The 19182-nt window shown below is 30.2% G+C and overlaps 1 protein-coding gene and 1 long non-coding RNA gene across 3 annotated transcripts; one reads left to right on the top strand and one right to left on the bottom strand.

The window, feature by feature from the left end:
- The first annotated feature begins 564 nt into the window (after positions 1 to 564).
- LOC108452822 (uncharacterized) lies at positions 565 to 3684 on the top strand. Of its 2 annotated transcripts, XR_008282619.1 has the most exons (3): positions 565 to 992; positions 2118 to 2243; positions 3438 to 3684. It is a non-coding gene; the product is annotated as an uncharacterized LOC108452822 (long non-coding RNA). The 2 variants fall into 2 exon arrangements; XR_008282620.1 differs by lacking the exons at positions 2118 to 2243; positions 3438 to 3684 and adding an exon at positions 1619 to 1992.
- A 1063-nt stretch (positions 3685 to 4747) lies between these two features.
- LOC108450092 (uncharacterized) lies at positions 4748 to 12102 on the bottom strand. Its single transcript, XM_017747550.2, has 9 exons — positions 12053 to 12102; positions 11863 to 11927; positions 11681 to 11754; positions 11563 to 11606; positions 11361 to 11455; positions 10937 to 11045; positions 7847 to 7860; positions 5144 to 5245; positions 4748 to 5074 (listed from the first exon to the last, which is right to left on the bottom strand). The coding sequence occupies exons 2-9, from the start codon at positions 11920 to 11922 to the stop codon at positions 4943 to 4945; spliced, it is 630 nt and encodes a 209-aa protein (XP_017603039.1). The 5' UTR covers positions 11923 to 11927; positions 12053 to 12102; the 3' UTR covers positions 4748 to 4942.
- Between the last annotated feature and the right edge of the window lie 7080 nt (positions 12103 to 19182).

The raw sequence follows: 19182 nt of genomic DNA, 5'->3' as shown, positions 1-19182 counted from the left end.
AATCATGTGTTTGAGTAAATGCTTTCAAAGTATATTTAATAACTCTGAATGAAATGGTTACAAATGAGGGGAAGGTTTTATTTATAGTTGAGCTTCTCCAGATCCAATGATATAGTTTGAGTTATATCGACAGTCAAGATTAAAGCCTATTTACAATATGAGAGTCATAAAAGATTTAAATTTTATACAATCTTATCCCTTAGGATTTACAATATTCATGAGGGTAACTTTAGTTTTACTAGAGTATTTCAATAGGCTACCAAGGCTTCAAGTAAATAAATTTCTCTACATGTTCCACAAATCAGGTCAAGTGAACTTAATTTAATCAATTGACTTCCATGAAAAATTCTGTGTGCATTTGTCACGAATTTTGATCCGCGACCATGACATATGCACATGCTTCTTGAAAATTGAAGTTGAAAATGCTTTTGTGAACATATCAATTATATTATCACATAAGTGAATTTTGCAAATATCAACGTGGCCTTCAAAAGTTAATGTGTAGAATATGTTTAGTCCTATCCCATTTATATAGCCTTCTTTAATTTGTGAAATGCATGTGCCCTTATCTTCATGCAATATTATTGGCTTATGATTTTCAACAAACATCCTAATGCTTTCCTGATATGTTGAATCATAGTCTGTAAGCACACACATTCATGACTTGTTTCGTAAAGAACTTAGGCCACGTTTGGTCGGAGGGAATGGAATAGTCGTTCCCTCCTTATTCTTGGATGAACATGGCTATTCCTCTCCTATTCATTTGATTTACAGAATCATCATTCGGTAAAGGGGGCTAAGAATAGCCTATTCAACAATGGACCTAATAGCAAAATTTCCCCCACACAATTTTACCTTGTATTTGTTCACCCATCGTCATCGTTGTAGTAAAAGTGGTGCCTCCGTCGATTTTGTCATTGAAAACCATTGATTCATCTCCTACTCGTTCCCCGCCTTCGCAAAGCTGTATCCTTTCCCTTGTGAGAACCTCTGTAAGTTCCCATTTTTTCTTCATCTTTTTATTTTATAATTTCAACTATGTTTGTATTATTGGTTTTGTTTTTCCTCTTTTCTTTCGAATTTTTTTTCAATTATCATTGTTATAAGAATGACCCAGAAGAATATTGAGAAATCTAGTTCAAATTAAGTAATGATTTTCCATAATTTTCTTGAATTTTGAAGAAAAATGGAATTTTTTTAGTTGCAAAGATTGCAATTTGGGGATAGATTTAGAAATTGTAGATTTTGGTATTGGTACTTTTTTCATTAACCAACTGGTTAAATTCAGTTGATAGAACTGGTATTTTTGTGATGGATATGATGCGTATGATCTGGTATTTTTGTTTCTTGTGTGTGTATGTACTTCTGCCATCTCTTTTTCATTAATGTTCTTTTTCCCCTCTGGATAAATTTGTTACTTCTATATATTATTGACATCTTTATCCTTCTTGTTACTAATTTTCACGACGTTTTTAATCTGCATGTAGTTTAAATTGGATATAATAAGTTGCATTATGTGTTATTCAGGGAATGAGATTGCATACTCTTCTTATCCTAAAATTTTAGGTAAAAGTTTATACTAATTAATTTTATTATTTCAAAAAATATTGGTTGATAGAGTTGTTCATGCTGCTGTTGGCCGGTTTTTGCCTTCTGATTCTGGTTATGAAGAACACATGAACCCCATGCTAGTTGGGGATGATTTGTCTCATGCTATGCATGAGTTCCTTCTAGTTGCCATGGGTGACATAACTAAATCAGCTCTTGATGTTGGTCGCTCTGGTTTGGACAATGTTTGTGGTCTCAATGACATTCAGGCTTCTAAATTTCTTATGATTATTTTTAATCAATATTTGGATTAGCTTCTAATGTAATCCAAAATGTGAACTTATTTGTATCTATTGTCCCCAGCGTGCTTATCTTTTTTATTCATGTGAAGAGAATATGATAAATAAACATGTACCTTTTCTACTGTTAATATTTTATTCCAAAGGCATTGTATTACTTTCTTTTGATTGATTTAGTCTGGTTTGTAAAAGATGTATGACAAGGTTCCCAGGTAGAATCTTGGTACGAGCTGATTTGAATGTTGTTATACTTTCTCAATATTGTTCCAGGTTCGAGATATTTTCTCTAAAACAGCTGCTGCTGCACCTTGCCTCCTCTTTTTTGATGAATTTGATTCCATTGCCCCTAAAAGAGGACATGACAACACTGGAGTAACTAATCGAGTTGTCATACAAGTTAGTATCTTTTTGCTTGCTGCATTTTATTATTTTGCCTTAACTTTTGATGTCTTTCTCATTGTTATTTTGCTTTCAAATAGTTCCTAACTGAATTAGATGGTGTTGAAGTTTTGACTGGTGTTTTTGTGTTTGCTGCAACAAGCTTAGTTCTCATGGAATCCAATTGTATTATTTTGCTAGTATCTATTCTTAATCTTCGGTTAATCTCCACAATGTTGAGTTTGGTTCATTATTATCTTCATGTGATCGATTTTGACATGAGATGCATACCCAAATAAGATAGCTTTTCAAGTAGCACAAAATTTTAACCACATTTATCAGCTTTGTTATCAAGATTAAGTGGTCAATGTTGGATTTTGAAGTACATCTGTCACTAATTTACTCAAAAATTTAAAAAATTTCGTATATTTGGAGAAATAACTTGTATATTCGTGTCCAAATATGTGTAGAACATAAATGAACAATCCAAGCAGCATAGTATAGCGTAATGTGATTTGCTTATATATCTAACTAGAAACTACAATGATCGAATGTTTTAGTGTTACTTTCCTTTGTAATACTTTGTTTTTGCACATATAATGTAGTTGCCATTGATCAGTGATGTTTATTTAGACGCCATAGCATATATGATAGAAGGATTTAGCGGAGCTAATCTCCAAGCTATTCTCTCAGATGCACAGCTCGCTTACGATTCATGAACATTTGAGTAGTGCGAATAGCAATAAGCCTGGAAAATGCCGATCATAACTGATAGTGTTCTGAAGTCTATTGCTTCCAAGGCAAGACCATCAGTTTCAGAAGCCGAAAAATAGATATTGTATGGAATCTATAGTTAGTTTTAGATTCAAAGTGATCTGCAGCCGCACAGGTCTTTGTCTCTTACATACTAAATTCCCTTATATTTGCAGCTTCTCACGTTAGTCACTCGTTGAACTGAATAAAATTGAAAATTTCCGTGTAATTAAGCGACGCAAAAGGCAAGAGGGCAACTCAGGTTCGAGATATTTTCTCTAAAGCAGCTGCTGCTGCACCTTGCCTCCTCTTTTTTAATGAATTTGATTCCATGGAACTTAGGAAACAAGATGGGAAATCCAGTTTATATTCATAAATATACATATATTACATGGTAGAGATTAAGTAGCGTGAAAATCTAATCAGCTAACTAACAAACTAAATCATGAATTATTGCAGACTTCTACTTGGTGGGAAGAGGACGTTGAATTGGAGGTATCTTCCGCATGGCGTAGTTGAGTAGTCGAATGATAGCTAAACACAATGATACATCTCGCACATAAATGGCGAAAATTCGATGATGCACAAAATAAATTTTCCTTATAGATTTCTTTTAAACCTTTTCGTTTACATTTCTCTGTAACCAAGACCCTTCTTTACACGAATCAAAGTAAGTAATATAGAATTTGTTTTTGTTTTCTTGTTATCTCCTTGATTCAGATACTAATGAGGAAGAAAAGTAAAATTGAAATTGTTCATATCGCTTGTTGATAAACGCTTGTTGATAAACTGCAATATATGTAATGTTAAATTTGAATTTTCTTTTCTAATGAAACAACATTTTATGTCATAAACTTGACCTCCTATTCTAGTAGGTGTAGTGCAAGTAATTGTGATTTGAAGGTTTAAATATTATAATAAACCATGCAAATGCACTACTCTAACCATGTGTTTGTTGTGTGCCAACTACAATGGAGATAACTTAAGAAGCCCTTCATTCAAATAATAGTGTATTATTTTAAAATGTAGTAAATAAAATATTTTAAATATTTTAATATAATTTAATATAAAAATAATTATATTAAGAATGTCATTAAATTATATATTATTTTTATTAAATTATATTTAATATTGATCTTATTAAAATTTAAAAAGAATAAGTATCTATCTAAAAAAAATGCTACTGAGGGTATCTTGGTCATTTTAATTTTTTTTTCTTATACTATTAGAAGTCTATTACATTCAACCAAACACAAGAATACTATTAGAGTTATATTCCATTATATTTAACCAAATAATTGAATTACTGATTACAACTCTATTCTATTACAGCTTTATTTCGTTACAGTTCTATTCTGTTCCAGTGAACCAAACATACGGTTATATTTTTGAATGATTTGATAAAATAACAGTGATTGTTTGTTTTATTATCATGAGATAGTAATATCACCATATGTGAAAATATAAATTGATTGTGGCCGAGCTTTATGAGGATCAGAAAGATACCATGCATCAGTATACCTCATCAATTTTGACATACCTATTAAATCTTAATAAATATACTTGAACATTAAAGATACATGATTTCAGTCGATGTACTAATGTTGGTGGTACTTTGGTTAATTTATGTGGTCATGAAGGCTACAAATTCTAACAGATTTGCCTTACATATTCAAGCTGTGAAGCAATTGAAGCATGTTTAGAATGACAGTTTTCTTTTGGTTGTCTAAGCTAACCTCGATTCCGAAATGGATTCATGACTGCTCAAATTAATGTGAATTATAATCTAAATAAATTTCTGGTACAAACTCCTTGTACCTAAAGAAAAATGTCTCCACCGGAACAAATGTAACCAGTAAGTACTTACATGGACATGATGATATTTGAAGCAGGGTTGAATTCCCTTTCCCCTAATAATAATAATAATAATAATAATAATAATAATAATGAGATGAGTTTTTAAGCTATGAATTTTCAGATTCTTCTAACTCCAGCACTGCATTAAACCAAAAATCCTTTCCAGGAGTAAATGAAACTTTGAGCTCTTCTGCTGATTGGCTTGTGCTAACTTTCTTGTCTTTGATATTCAAATTTTCCTGGTTTAGAAGAGGGGCTTTGAGATTTACAGAAACGTTGAAAAGTAGAATTTGGTGGAAATAACTTACCTCTTTTACATAATCAGCTACAGTGGAGGTAACTATTTCTTGTACAACAAACTTGGTAACACGCTCTTCACCAAGAATTTGTAATAGGAATTCCCTTGGAACCTGCTAAATTTATGTTGTTATAATAAACGTCGATAATGGTAATAAAACGATCGCAAATTAAAAATAAAAATAAAAACACACAACAGAAAAGAATTACAAGTAGAAAAGAAAAAATTCACTAATATGGATTCTACTTGTGCGGCATAGTTCGTACCAGATCAATTCTAACATATACAATGACTCTTGTTGTACAATACAAAACCAAAGTAAACCAGCCAAATTTCTATTCCATACTTAGTTCAATCACTTTACGAGATCTTATAAAAAAAATTTATTTTAGCCTTCCATTTAATTTTTCGTCTATTTTAGTCCTTAAACTTATATTGTTTGTCAAATCACCCCCAAAATGAATAGAGAAAATAATATTTGTTGATACACGTCGATTGTCACATGCATGTCATATTATTTTTTTAAGAATTAAAAATATTTAAATTTTTTTTAAGTTGCTATACTTTTTTACTAATTTTATTTTTTTAAAATAACTTTTTTTAATTAAAAATAATTAATTAATTGTTTACATGGCATTTAGGACAACTCATGAATCAGACCACCCATCCAAGCCTGAAAGTCCGTTCGAAAATTGGGAGTGTTTGAATAAAAATACGATACCTGAAAATGAATTTGGGTAAAATTTAAGGCCCCTTTTCTATACAAGTTTGACCTTGGGCAAAAAATTTTCTCTTAGCCTAACCCAACCCGAATATATTATGTTATAAAAAATACTTCTATTAATTATATATATTTATATTTATATTAAATCACTAACCGAATAATAATTAAACCCATTATGTAAAACCTAAAAAAACTCGCCCACATAAACAACCCAACCCAAAATATAAAAATATTAAAATAATATTTAATATAATAAAATATTTATTATATTTATTTGTGTTTTTAATATAAGAAAACATTTATTATATTTAAAGTAGTGTTTTTAATATAAATATTTTTAAAGTATTTTAATGTGTTAGAAAACTTTTATTTTAACTTAGAAAACTTTTATTTTAACTTTTTTAGTGCATTTAGTATACCATATTTTTAAAAATTATTTTAAATAAAAATTAATCTAAATGATCTCAAATGTGAGCAGACTCGATGAAGCTCTGATTTACAGGCTAAGTTTGAATAAAAAATAAACCCATTTTTTAAATCAGACTAAGCCCGATATTGAAAAATTGGTTTAAATCTAACTTAACATCCAGGTAATAATTCACATGTACACTACATTATCAAAATTAACCAATAATAATTTTTTTATCTATTTTAAAATAATTTGACAAATAATATAAATTTAAAACTAAAAATTAAAAACTAAAAAAAAAACACGATATTATAAAATTCGACAACAAAATATATCATTATACATTATTTTTAAGAGGTAGTATTGCATTGGATGGGACTTGAATCTCGATATTTGGATACATTCCCTTATCCATGTTGCGAATTGTAGCCAAAAATAAAAATCTATTAATAGGTTCACAAAGGTCTTGCATAATTTCACTGTTACCAAAATTCACCGTAATTTTCTTTTCTTATTTACTTCTTTTAGTGAAAACCAAATTTAATTAAAATAAAAAAATTAAAATATATATTGATTTTCTTCTTTTATATAAGTGTAGCATAATGATTCTTAATTTTTTGTTTTTTGATACAATACCTAAACTATCCAAAACTCTTCGTCAACCTTTAAATAAAAGAAACATATGCTTCAACACACTCAAACTTACGTCTTCTTACATTAACAATAATACTGATGCCAATTAAACTAACTCAATCAACTTATATATATATATATAACATGTATAAATCTATGGTTTAAAAAGACTCACTCTGATACATGGGCTGAAAGTATTTTAATTCTCATAGTTCTTATTACAAAAGTACTTATTATCGCACACCATTTAAAATAATGAAAATAAAATGAGAAACAACTAATAATAAAATATTAGGTAATCAGATAAAATCATCTATTATTTGAATATGAATCAAAATCTAGAATCATTACTTTAAGTCTCTAAAAAACCATTATTTTAATACTCTCTTGATTTTTTTCATAATATTTCAAAAACACCATGATAAAAGACATTCGCAATTGTGTAAGTATTACTAAAATAAATAATAATAAAAGTATCAAATATCAAATAAAAATCTAATTTTAACATGATTTAATTATTATCATATTTATAGATAAAATATAAATTTATTATTTTAATTGATCCAATTATATTCAATGATTTTATAATTTAAAATTTTTATTAATTAATAATATATATTTTATTTTTTAAGTAAAACTTTTAAAAGATTAACCAAACTAATTAACTTTACATCAATATACTATTACCTCAATTAATATTATTTATGTTATTATCATATAATAATTATTAATATAGTAATAAATTATTTTTAATAGTAACTTAATAATATAATTCAGTTCAAAAATATTCTTTATATATTTTTGAAAGAATTTATATATATATATATGGTAGATTATAGATTATTCAACAAAAAATGAGAATAAAGTAACTTACAAAATAAACATGATGACAGAAAGCAAGGCCAAATTAAAAATCTGAAAAAGTGTAATGGTAGAAAGCCTCGCACCTTTGTTGTTTTACCTGCATTAGCAGCAAATAAAATATAAAAGCCAGAATTAGAGGTTGGCTTTTTAAATTGCAAGATCACAAAATAAATGAACAAATTATGATAGAAAATTGACATCCTACAAATATACATGAATCTGTTGCAACAGCTAATCAACACTTAGCCATGACCAAAAAAAATAAGCAAAACAATAATTGAAAAAATACAAAACTAGAATATGAATAAATAAAAATTGTAATTATGATAATTAGGGATAATGTCATATTTGGTACTTGCACTTCCATAAATTGACTAATTTGATACCTGAACTATCATTATGTGTTTTGTTATGGTACATGTACTCTCATAAAATGTCCAATTTCAGTTTGTATTTTATTATGATACATAATGTTAACACCGTTAATAAATTGCTAAACCAGCTAATGAAGATTCAACATAGAACTTCTTTTCTTTCAAATCATCCAGTCAACATGAATAATATAACATTATATGAAAAACTAAATAAAACAAACAAATTAAATTAAAAACAAATAACTAAACATATAGTTAATAAAAAATAAATACTAAACTTACATGGATAATAAAACTATTATTTAAAATTCAGTTATAAATAAATTACGATCGAATCTTCATTAACTAGTTTAGCAATTCATTAACGGTGTTAACATTAGATATCATTATAAAACATGTATTGATAATTCAAGTATCACATTAAACATTCTTAAAATACAAGTATCATATTAAACATTTTATAAAAGTATATGTACCAAATATATCATTATCTCTAATAATTATAAACTCTAAAACTATAAAAGCGGCCTAATGACTAAAAAAATGAAAAAGACCTAAACGGGCTTACAATTGAAATGATAAAATTGGGCTCTGGACTTGGATCCGCTAGGTTTAATAGAATTAGGCTTTGGACAAATTTGATGCCTACTTGAACCCGTGTAAGTGTCATGGGTTGCGCATAGGAGCCCGCAACCATGACAAACTTGTACGATCTATCATATTCAAAAGAGGTCATTTGGCCCAATCGGATTGGTCCGTTGCTTGGATAAATTGAAAGCCCATCTCCAAAGCTTGACAAATATGGAATGTGATCTTTAAAGATATGTGATCCTAGACATTAAATATAATCTTTAGAAGATACAATTTTGTAATCTTAGAGATTGGATATCTAGATAGCTTTAAATCTTAGCTATTGATGTACTTTCATCTGTACCGTTGATTTTGAGAGGCTCAGCTATAAATAAAGGTCTCTCCCTCTTAATGTAATTCATTCAGTTATTAATAGAATTTTGAGAGCATTCACTCAAACTTTTCTCTCAAGTGTTCTTCCTTTTCTGTGGCTTTTGCTCATCTTTCAAGCTCGTTCTTACTTTGTTCTTCTACTGTTCTTCATTGGTGCCTTAGAGGAACTCTGTTGAATCCTCAATTATTGCGAGTTAGGCTGAATTAGGCGTTTTTTAGCAAGGAAACTGCCTAAGGCCGCACGGATCGCATAGGAAAAATTTAAGTCCGTGACAATTGGTACCCGAGCCAGCATTCGAAGGCATTGTTGAAAGATGTCGAAAGAAGTTGCTGAGAATGTTGAGGGAATGGAGACCCGTGGGAGGGCTAGGAACGCTAGTCGTTCGAGGGACATACTGTCGACTTTGGAAGATCGAGTCGTCACTCTCGAGGAATCTGTGGGGGATGTCAAGGAAAGGATTTATGATATCAATGATAGGGTCCATGATGAGTTTCTATTCATGAAGGAGCAACTTAGAGATTATGTGTTGGACTCTATTTAAAAGCTGACTGGTAGGGATGATGCCATTGAAGTTATGATGGCAGCCTTGAAAGAGGAGATTGCGGAGCTCAGGGGTGAGCTCACAATCTATAAGACTGCTTTGGGCAATGGACGGTTAGTCACTGTCACACCCAAACTTAGTGTGGATGTTCCCAAGCCCAAGGAGTTCAAGGGAACAAGGTCCGCAAGAGATGTGGACAATTTTCTATGGGGAATCAAGCAATACTTTCGTGCCAAAGGCATCAAGGACGATGCCACTAAGGTAATTACTGCTGCTATGTATCTTACTGACATTACTTTGTTGTGGTGGCGTCATAGGTCCACCAATGTGAGACGTGGTGGGACTGAAATTGAGACTTGGGAGGAGTTCCAAAGTGAGTTTAAAGCACAATTTTATCCAGAGTATGTTGAGGATGAAGCTCGAGCAAAGTTGCAAAGTTGCGCCGGCTAGCGCAACATAGCATTGTGAGGGAGTATGTGCAGGAGTTTAGCGAAAATATTTATTTTAATGGATGATAAAATTAAATAAAACAAACAGATTAAATTAAAAACAAATAACTAAACATATAGTTAATAAAAAGTAAATACTAAACTTACATGGATAATAAAATTATTATTTAAAATTCAGTTATAAATAAATTAAGTATCGAATCTTCATTAACTAATTTAGCAATTCATTAACGTTGTTAACAACAAATATCTTTATAAAACATGTATTGATAATCCAAGTATCACATTGAACATTCTTAAAATACAAGTATCATATTAAATATTTTATAAAAATATAGGTACCAAATATATTATTATCTCTAATATTTATCAACTCTAAAACTATACAAGCGGCGGCTAGCCTACCCCTAATGACTAAAAAAAAATGAAAAAGACCTAAACGGGCTTACAATTGAAATGATAAAATTGGGCTATGGACTTGGATCCGCTAGGTTTAATAGAATTAGGCTTTGGACAAATTTGGTGCCTACTTGAACCCGAGTAAGTAAAGGAAAGCATCAATGTCTATTCTGAATTTCAAAATGCCGATTGAATCTTAACTCAATTAGTATCGGTGTTGTAAGTGCAGAAACACGTGGAATTGAATGCGCTGAAACGCATTATTCTCTTATTAAAGATTGGGAAGGGGTTATGGCAACACCTAAGCCTATGAAACATTACTACTGGCAGTGGTCAGTAAAGTAACTAAGTTCCAAATCCATTTCTATTTCTTGCAAACACATTAAGCACAATAACTTAATCTAATCAATACTTGGAGTGAAAGCGTAATTGCGTCAATGCATTACCTCCTTTCTCTCTTCGAAAACCAGGAATTGGTGGCGCTTGACGAGCCAAATCCGTCAAAACCTTGTTAAATACCTTTTGTGTCTCAATTCCAGTAACATCCACTCGAAGCTGGCAGTACAATACCATGAGAGTTACTCCTCAAAAAAAAAAAAGTTACATATACACAGAATGACCACCAAAATCAACTAATTCACATCATGGTATATATATTGTTCAAATATATTGACGAAAATTGAAGATACATCAAACTATAAGTTTTTCAAGTCTCATATAAAAGTAATAGAAAGTTCAGGAAGGATAAATAGACTCCAATTCTACACCAAATATTTGTTTATACTTGTGAAAAGAATATTATTCTAAAATTACTAATTATGCAATGTTGTATAAAAAAGATGAAAAAAATTTTAATGTTTAGGGCATCACCTGGATCTTGTTTTCGTCTTTAGATTCAACAACGATCTTAGCATCTTTCAAGGCTATCAATTTGTCATCTGCATCTGAAATAGATGCCTCCAAACCTAAAATATTAAAATTGAACACCAACACCACCGAATTATTTAAATTATTCAATTAATTACCCTAGAAAAAGAATGCTAGGGAAATTTATACAAAAGTTGAAATTCACCCGAGGCAAGTGCAGATATTGGCTTCCTCCTGTACCTAACAACTCTAAATTCAAAAAATCAGCCCCAAAAAAACCCAGTTAAAATTATTAGCAAAATAAAAGTAAAAATGGGACTCACTTGCGACTAAGAAGTTGTTGATTTTTATGTAACTTGATTTTTCTGTTGAACCAGCAACAGCTACTGAAAGAGACCTGCTTCCATTTTATTAAAAAAAAGAGGAAAAAGAACTGAAAAATTAATGAAGTTAGTTAATATCGAATTGAATTAGAGAGAAAATATGGGCTTTTTTTTTCACTTACCCTATGATTTCGAAAATGCTGGAAATTTAAAGAAATTGACGCCATGCTCGTACACGCCATTTCTTCTGTTAAAGGAATTATTCAAAAAAAAATTAAAAGAGAAGAAGAAAAGAATTTAGTTTGAAGAGAACAGGGACGGACAGAAGAAGATAATATGGATAACGCTTTGAGAAGAGACGATGTCGTTTACCAGAGTCTATCTGGTGGGAACATAAAGTGTAGCGTTTAGGGTGTGATTTTTGGGTTAATAGGAAGTTAACTCTTTAAATTTATCCAAAAATACTTAATAGATAACTTCTTTTTTATTTAGCTTAGGCTTAAATTTATATTCTGTCATATATATTGTCTCAATTTGTTACCATAGTTAAATTTTTAAGGGCTAATATGTAGTTTGCCCTTGATACCTACTTTTTAAAATTAATTTTATTTTTTAAAAGATTATAATTTTTTTTTAGTTTACGTCCATCATGTGTCATACTGAGAAGTTACTGTGTGTCACTACAAAATTGGTCATCAATGCCACGTCAACATAAACTAACATGTTAGTGTAAAGGTATCAACCTTGGTGATGAAATACAAGTTGAAGTACCAACTAAGTACAAAAAAATTCAAGTACCAACTAGGTACTTTTGGATAAGTTCAGGGGGTAAGCTACATATTAACCTTTAATGTTTTGAGTAAAGTACAAAAATGGTCACTAAAGTATTACCCGTGTCCTATTTTGGTCACTAAACTTCTATTTTTTTCTATTTTTGATTATTAAACTATTCAAAATCTTTTTTTTTTGTCACCACAAAAGTATTTGCTAACTTGTCAGAATGCACATAAGCATAAGGTATACATGGCACACCACATGAAATTGTTTGGTTGCTCTTTTAGCCAAATCATCAGTTAACAATAGACGTGTATCAAAATTTTAACAAAATGACCACAGTTCTCTTTAACTTAATTACAAGGATTAATTTTTCCATTTTTTTAGTAGAGAAGGAAAATGCAATTTGTCTCATAGTACAGGGGTCTCCATGTTACTTTTACATAATCCAACTCATCCTATAATTCCACATTAGTAGAATGGATAGAATTTTTAACAAAAGGTAAATTTGTATTTTTCTTTCTAATGCACATGAGCTAATTTGCACATGTTTTTAGTTATTAGGGCAAAATGCAATCTGAATCCTAGTAGAGAGGCCTCCATGATATGTTTATCATTTATTTTTATTTTTATTTTTTGAAATTGATTGATTTCCTAAATCTATTTATTTGATTATTTCGGTTGATTACTTAAATGAATTTGATTTCATCAATCAATCAATCATTTTATTTTTATTTTTAAATTCATTTATATAATATAACAAATATTGTTATATAATATTTTAAATTATTTACAATATATAATGTAGGTTAAATTTTGTTACTAGTAATCTACACTAAGTGTAAGTTGTAAATTTAATCCATATACTCTAATTTGACTAATTTTACTTTTTATATTTTTGAATTTTGAAATTTCAATTCCAACATAAATAATAGCAAGCAAGTTTATTAGATTAAATTTCGCAATTAGTCTCATACTTTTGCATAAGTTGTGAATTTAATCATTATTCTTTAATTTGATTTTTTAATCTTCATATTTATTAAAATTTAAAATTAAATCTTGATTAAATGGTAGCCATTGATTCCATTAACTAAAATTACGTGTTTTTGTAACACCCCTATACTCGACCTGACTATTGAGTCAAATATAGTAATGTCACATTTGGTTCCAGAGTATTCCTGGCTAAGTCCGGACACTAATCCTATTTCTAACCATATTTTGGTCTTATTCGTATTTTTTTCTCATATTATAGTTGTACCGAACAAAATCGGGGAAAACTTTCGGTAAAAATTCATTTTGAAATCACAATTAATACAAAACAAGGCCCAGGTATCAGTACTTTCATTAAGGTACCAATATTTTTGCTTAGGTATCAATACCCCTGATAGCAAGATAAATTTGTGTTTTTAATGTATTTATTTTTGGCTAATTATCAAATAAGATGCTACTAAACTTGAGTTTTTCCTATTAGGAATGAAATTGGTGTGCCGAAATTCAAAATCATACAAAAAGGGCTAAATTGGAACAAAAAGCAAAAAGGAGGGCTAAATTGAAGGATTGAAGATTTAGTGGTTGGCTGGATAAAGATTAGATTATTTTTGATACTGTCAAAATCCTATAATTAGTTTGAATTTGATTTTTTAATTCAATTTTTAAAATTTGATTTTTAGTTGATTTTTTTTAGGATAAACATGCTAAATTTAGAATTCTGGATGTGTATAAATACCTAGTGTTTGTGACACTTGAATACAGAGGGTTTTTGGAATAAAATAGTTCCTTTCTTTTTCTTCATTTTTGCCTCACTAAGTTTTAGCATTCTACCATCCATTTTTTTTCCTCCATTTCAGCAAATTGGCTCATTTGCTTCCCAAGTCCCTTTCCCTTTTAATTGACCACCACTTCCACTAAAAGCCATTTCTATACATCAACCAACATGATATATTACATGCTCAACTAAGTCCCTTTAGCCTTAGTTTGATTTTTGCTCCGACAAAATAATCGTGAGAGATGAGCACACACTAAAGACTTTTCAATACGGTATTTGCTATTTTTTCGATATATGGGATAGTACAAATTTGTCCCTAAAAGTTGATTTGATTTCAATTCAAAAAGTGCGTATTGGGTTAAAATTGTTTGGCGCACAGTTGGGAAGCCGAATCGGTCGTGCTGTATTCGAATTTGTAACGCCTAAAAATATGAATATTTGGTTTTTTTTTTTATTATGTCATTAATAAGCATCTAGTTCAGTGGTTAAATGATTTGTGCATGTGTTTGAGGTCTTAGGTTCAAGTATTACTTTTGAAAATTTTGTTATTTTTGTTCCTAATCTTATCCTTAATTGTTTAGATTATATTATATTTTCGGTCAACTCATGTCAGAATGAGCTTGCTGGTTCATATGGTAAGGTGTTAGCTTGCCCTAAGGTGTTGTAATCGAATCCTCGCGTGAGTGAATGGCAATAATTTTTCTTCTATATGTGCATGCCGGTTGTGTAGTAGAGGTTTGGTGGAATTGAAATTCTATGGTGGTTGGGATGAGGATTAGTGTGTTGAATTTTGTTGGATTTAGTTGTTAGTAAGGGTAGTGGGGAGTTTGGATCATTTTTTTAATTTTTATTTTTTTCCCCAAAAGTCCCTTCTTTTCCCATCTTTTTTTCGTTTGCAATTCCCTTCTGACGTCTTTCTTCTGATTCCTCCCTTTTTTTTTTTTGCTTCTTTCTTTTATTTTCTCCACAAAATTGTTCGTTTGAATCGTTGCAATTTGGATTTCCCTTATTTTTTTGTTCGGCTTGGTAAGTAGGGCTTTGCTCTTCTTTAATTTTGTTGATTTTATAAGTTCGTTTGGTTTAGGGGTTTTTGGAGTGGCAAAGTTGTGGTGTGGTTTGGGAATTTGACTTCTGTAGATGTGTTGTTTAGGAGAAGATCGAGAATCATTAGGTTTCCCTCCAGCGACTTAACTCATGTGTGTGGTTGCTGTTCATTTTGCGATAAGGAGTTATTACATTTCTGAATTTATTTAAGTGGTTCATTTGATTTTGTTCTAAGAAGTAATTGAGGGTGTGTATTTTTTATTCACTCATGTATGTCGTTAATTTGGATTTTAATGGATGTGTATAGGTTCGAAAAGTCTTGTGGCTGTTCACCCGTGTGACAGACCGTGCACTGGACCATGTGTGACACACGATCTGGTATATTTTGGGCTGTAATGACCACACAGGCGTGTGTAGGCCGTGTGCCAGGCCATGTAGGCCACACAAGCTGGTGTATTTGGGTAGTGTGGGCCACACAGACGTGTAGGCCCAAAATTTAAAATTCTCCCATAGGGCTGTGCATGTCTTCCCAAACGACCGTGGGCTTTTCGTGGGGTCGGTATGAGATTAAATCTACCATAAGACGTGAAATCTGGACTTCTGCTGATATAAATTCTGCTATCCATAAGAATAATGGAAATATCAAATGAGTAATAAATCTGAATACATATGATAAGTATGCAGTTCATATCTGTTATGTTGTGCATGAAAAGCTATGTTACGTTTAATTTCTGCTCTAAATATGTATGATATTTTCTGTACTCTGTATCTGCATCTGGGTTGGGTTGTCATAACATGTGAAGGAAGTGATTCTGTAAAAGGTAATAAATCACCTATTGATCCGGCAGCTCAACTGCTACTATTCTGTAAAGTGTCCTGTGGACACTAAGTGGTGTGTAAGGATGGATGGGTGTTTTATACCCATATAGTGTGTTGGGATGGATGGAGTAGGTGTGTAACAGCTAAAGGTAGGATTATGTGTTGTATCTGCTTTGCTCTGCTCTACTATAAAACTGTTTCCGATAAATCTATCTGATATGTATTTTACTGTATTAAGTTTATCATTATACATTGAGTTTCAAAACTCACTCTTAGTTTAACTGATATTTTCAGGTAATCCTTAGACTTGGTGGATCGGTGCAACGGGAGCTCGATTATATTAGTATTTCGTTTCTTTAACTATTTTAAATTGGAGTGTTTTGTAAAATTTGGACTGTTTAGACATTTTAAAACTATTTTGGTTTGGATTTTATTTTCAATTTTTGCATGACATTAATAAAGCGAGTTATCGAAAATGACTATTTTCCTACAAACCATCAATTTCAAGAAACAAACTTGGTTTTCCAAAATATAATGATCTATACAAACTTGGTTTTCCAAAATATAATGATCTATGTAATGACCCAAAATCCATGGGCACCGAAAAAGTACATTATCGGGCCTCTGTCTTAGTGAAACGGGTTTGTAAATAATTATTAGGAATAATTATGAGTCTAGTTATATGTCTAATTAGGTTTTATTTAGGTGAAACTAGTTTAATTTAGAGTAATTAGTAAAAAGGACTAGATAGAGTAATTAGTAATAATTGAGGCGCAAAATGGAAGATTTTATTAATTATTATTGTTATATTATTATTATTATTATTATTATTATTATTATTATTATTATTATTTGATTTAAAATTTTGTTATTAGATTATAAATAAATTAAAATTGTGCCAAATCTATGATGATAAAAGTGTACATGTGGTAATATATATATATATATATATATATATATATATATTTGTATATTTTCTTAAACAATAAGTAAAAGATATTTATATATATTAATAATTATTAAATTGATATTATATTATGAAATAAGACAAGTGCATAATTATTATTGGTACATGTGTAATATATATAATTTCTTATATAATAAGTAAATGATAATAATTAAATTATAAGATTTTTTTATAAACAAATTGAATAATGACAATTGTAATAAAAATATTGGTACATTTGTTATAAAATAATTTGTTTACTTAATATTGAAGTAATATAAAATAACTAAAAGAAATAAGTAAATAGAATAAAAAGAAAGTAAAAGAAAAAGAACAGAAAAGAAGCAGAGAACAAAACGAAAACAGGGGAAGAAAAAGGAAAAGAAAAAAAAAGTGAAAATTGGTATTTTAAAGCTTCAAGTTTAATTGATAAGCTAAATTTAGCCATTTTCTCTTAATTTTGATATTTTAGAAGCTTTAAAACAAAGTTTTGTTGAAATTAAATTAAGGTTTTGGAAGTTCTTAGGTTTTTAAGCGTGGGTTATGTTGAACAAAAAGAAGAATTAGGGATTTAATTGAATGAATTTTAAGTTAGAATTGAAAAGGGATTAAATTGTAAAAGAAGCTATAAGTTTTGTGTTTTAGGAAATTAAATTGAAAGAAATTTTAAATTAGGGTTTTATAATGAACATTAGATTGTTGGGGTGAATATGGAAGGAAATTGAGTAGAAATGAAGTATAAATTAAGTTAAACAAATAAAAGAGTTAATTAGGATTAAATTGGAATTAGGGAATAAATTGAATAAAAATTTAATTAGTTATTAAATTAATGTTGTAATTAATAATTTAAATTATTATTATTATTATTTTCATAGCTAACAAGGAAAACGAGAGGCATCGTGTAACACCCCTCGCCCGCATTCTACGCCGGGACGGGGTTCGAGGTGCTACCTGACTTTTACTAACACTTCCATACTAAACAGGCCATGAAATCTCAAATAATTAAAACTTTTCTTTTCACATGCAATTTGTCCCTTATGCGAGCTTACGAGGCCCAATACATGCATTCAGGCGGTTCGGGACCCAATCGAGAACTCATGAAAAACTTAGAAAAATCTCTTGCGTTAAGGCTTCACACGCCCATGTGCTCGGTAGTGTGGCGAAATAGTCTAATTATCAAGCCTTTTGTCACTCTCACACCACATGCATAGAAACATACTTATCCAATAACATACAACGTGGCATAAATGAGCTCTTAAACATCTACAAACATGATATGCTCAAGTTATTTTCTTATGTAATAAATATTATAGAATTTGCCCATATCATTACCACATACTAGACATAACTATCATTACATCACAAACCATTCATGAAGCATTATTAACTATTTACCAATCACTTAATCCTGCATTAGTTACTAGCTCATCAATGAATCTCAATTCAATCTCTAGGCATACATGTTGTAAGCCACATCACAAGAAATAATAACATAAATGCATAAGAATAATCATATGGGCCCATAACGTCATTAATGACATAGGCCAATTTACATGACTAATACTACCTTAATAACAAGCCAATGCCTTTGGCTAAATCATAATATTACATACTCACATTAAAACCCTATACATGCCATAGACTCGAATCACTTGAGTTTACTTACTCGATAACGTTAACTCGATAGGGTGATAATATCTCCGACGGCCTCCAACCCGAGCTAACCTGGAACTCTAGAAAACATGGGAAATAAGGGGTAAGCCGCTTAGTAAGTTCATATGAAAACAATAAGCAACTCATTAACTTGTTTTATCAATGTTTACAACATATTTTCAAGTTCACTACAAGTTGTCTTTCCGAGCAATGGTCACTAAATTATTTATATCCGAGCTACGAAACTCGAATTAAGTTCCGTTAATTTTCCTGAAACTAGACTTTTTTTTTCCATAAAATTTCCAGAATTTTGGTTAAGCCAAATAGTACAGTTTATTAGTTAAAGTCTCCCTGCTTGAGTGGTATGACCACTCGACCCTGTACACTACAAACCGAATTTCTCCTGTACAAAATTCCAACGACCATGCCGTTTATTCCCCATAAAAATAGACTCAATAAGGAATCCATTCATGTAAGGTATAACTCTTAATAATTTTTGTA

Source organism: Gossypium arboreum, chromosome 5 (genome assembly GCF_025698485.1).
Source record: "Gossypium arboreum isolate Shixiya-1 chromosome 5, ASM2569848v2, whole genome shotgun sequence".
Taxonomy (NCBI): domain Eukaryota; kingdom Viridiplantae; phylum Streptophyta; class Magnoliopsida; order Malvales; family Malvaceae; genus Gossypium; species Gossypium arboreum.
This window is presented reverse-complemented; position numbering and strand designations above follow the sequence as displayed.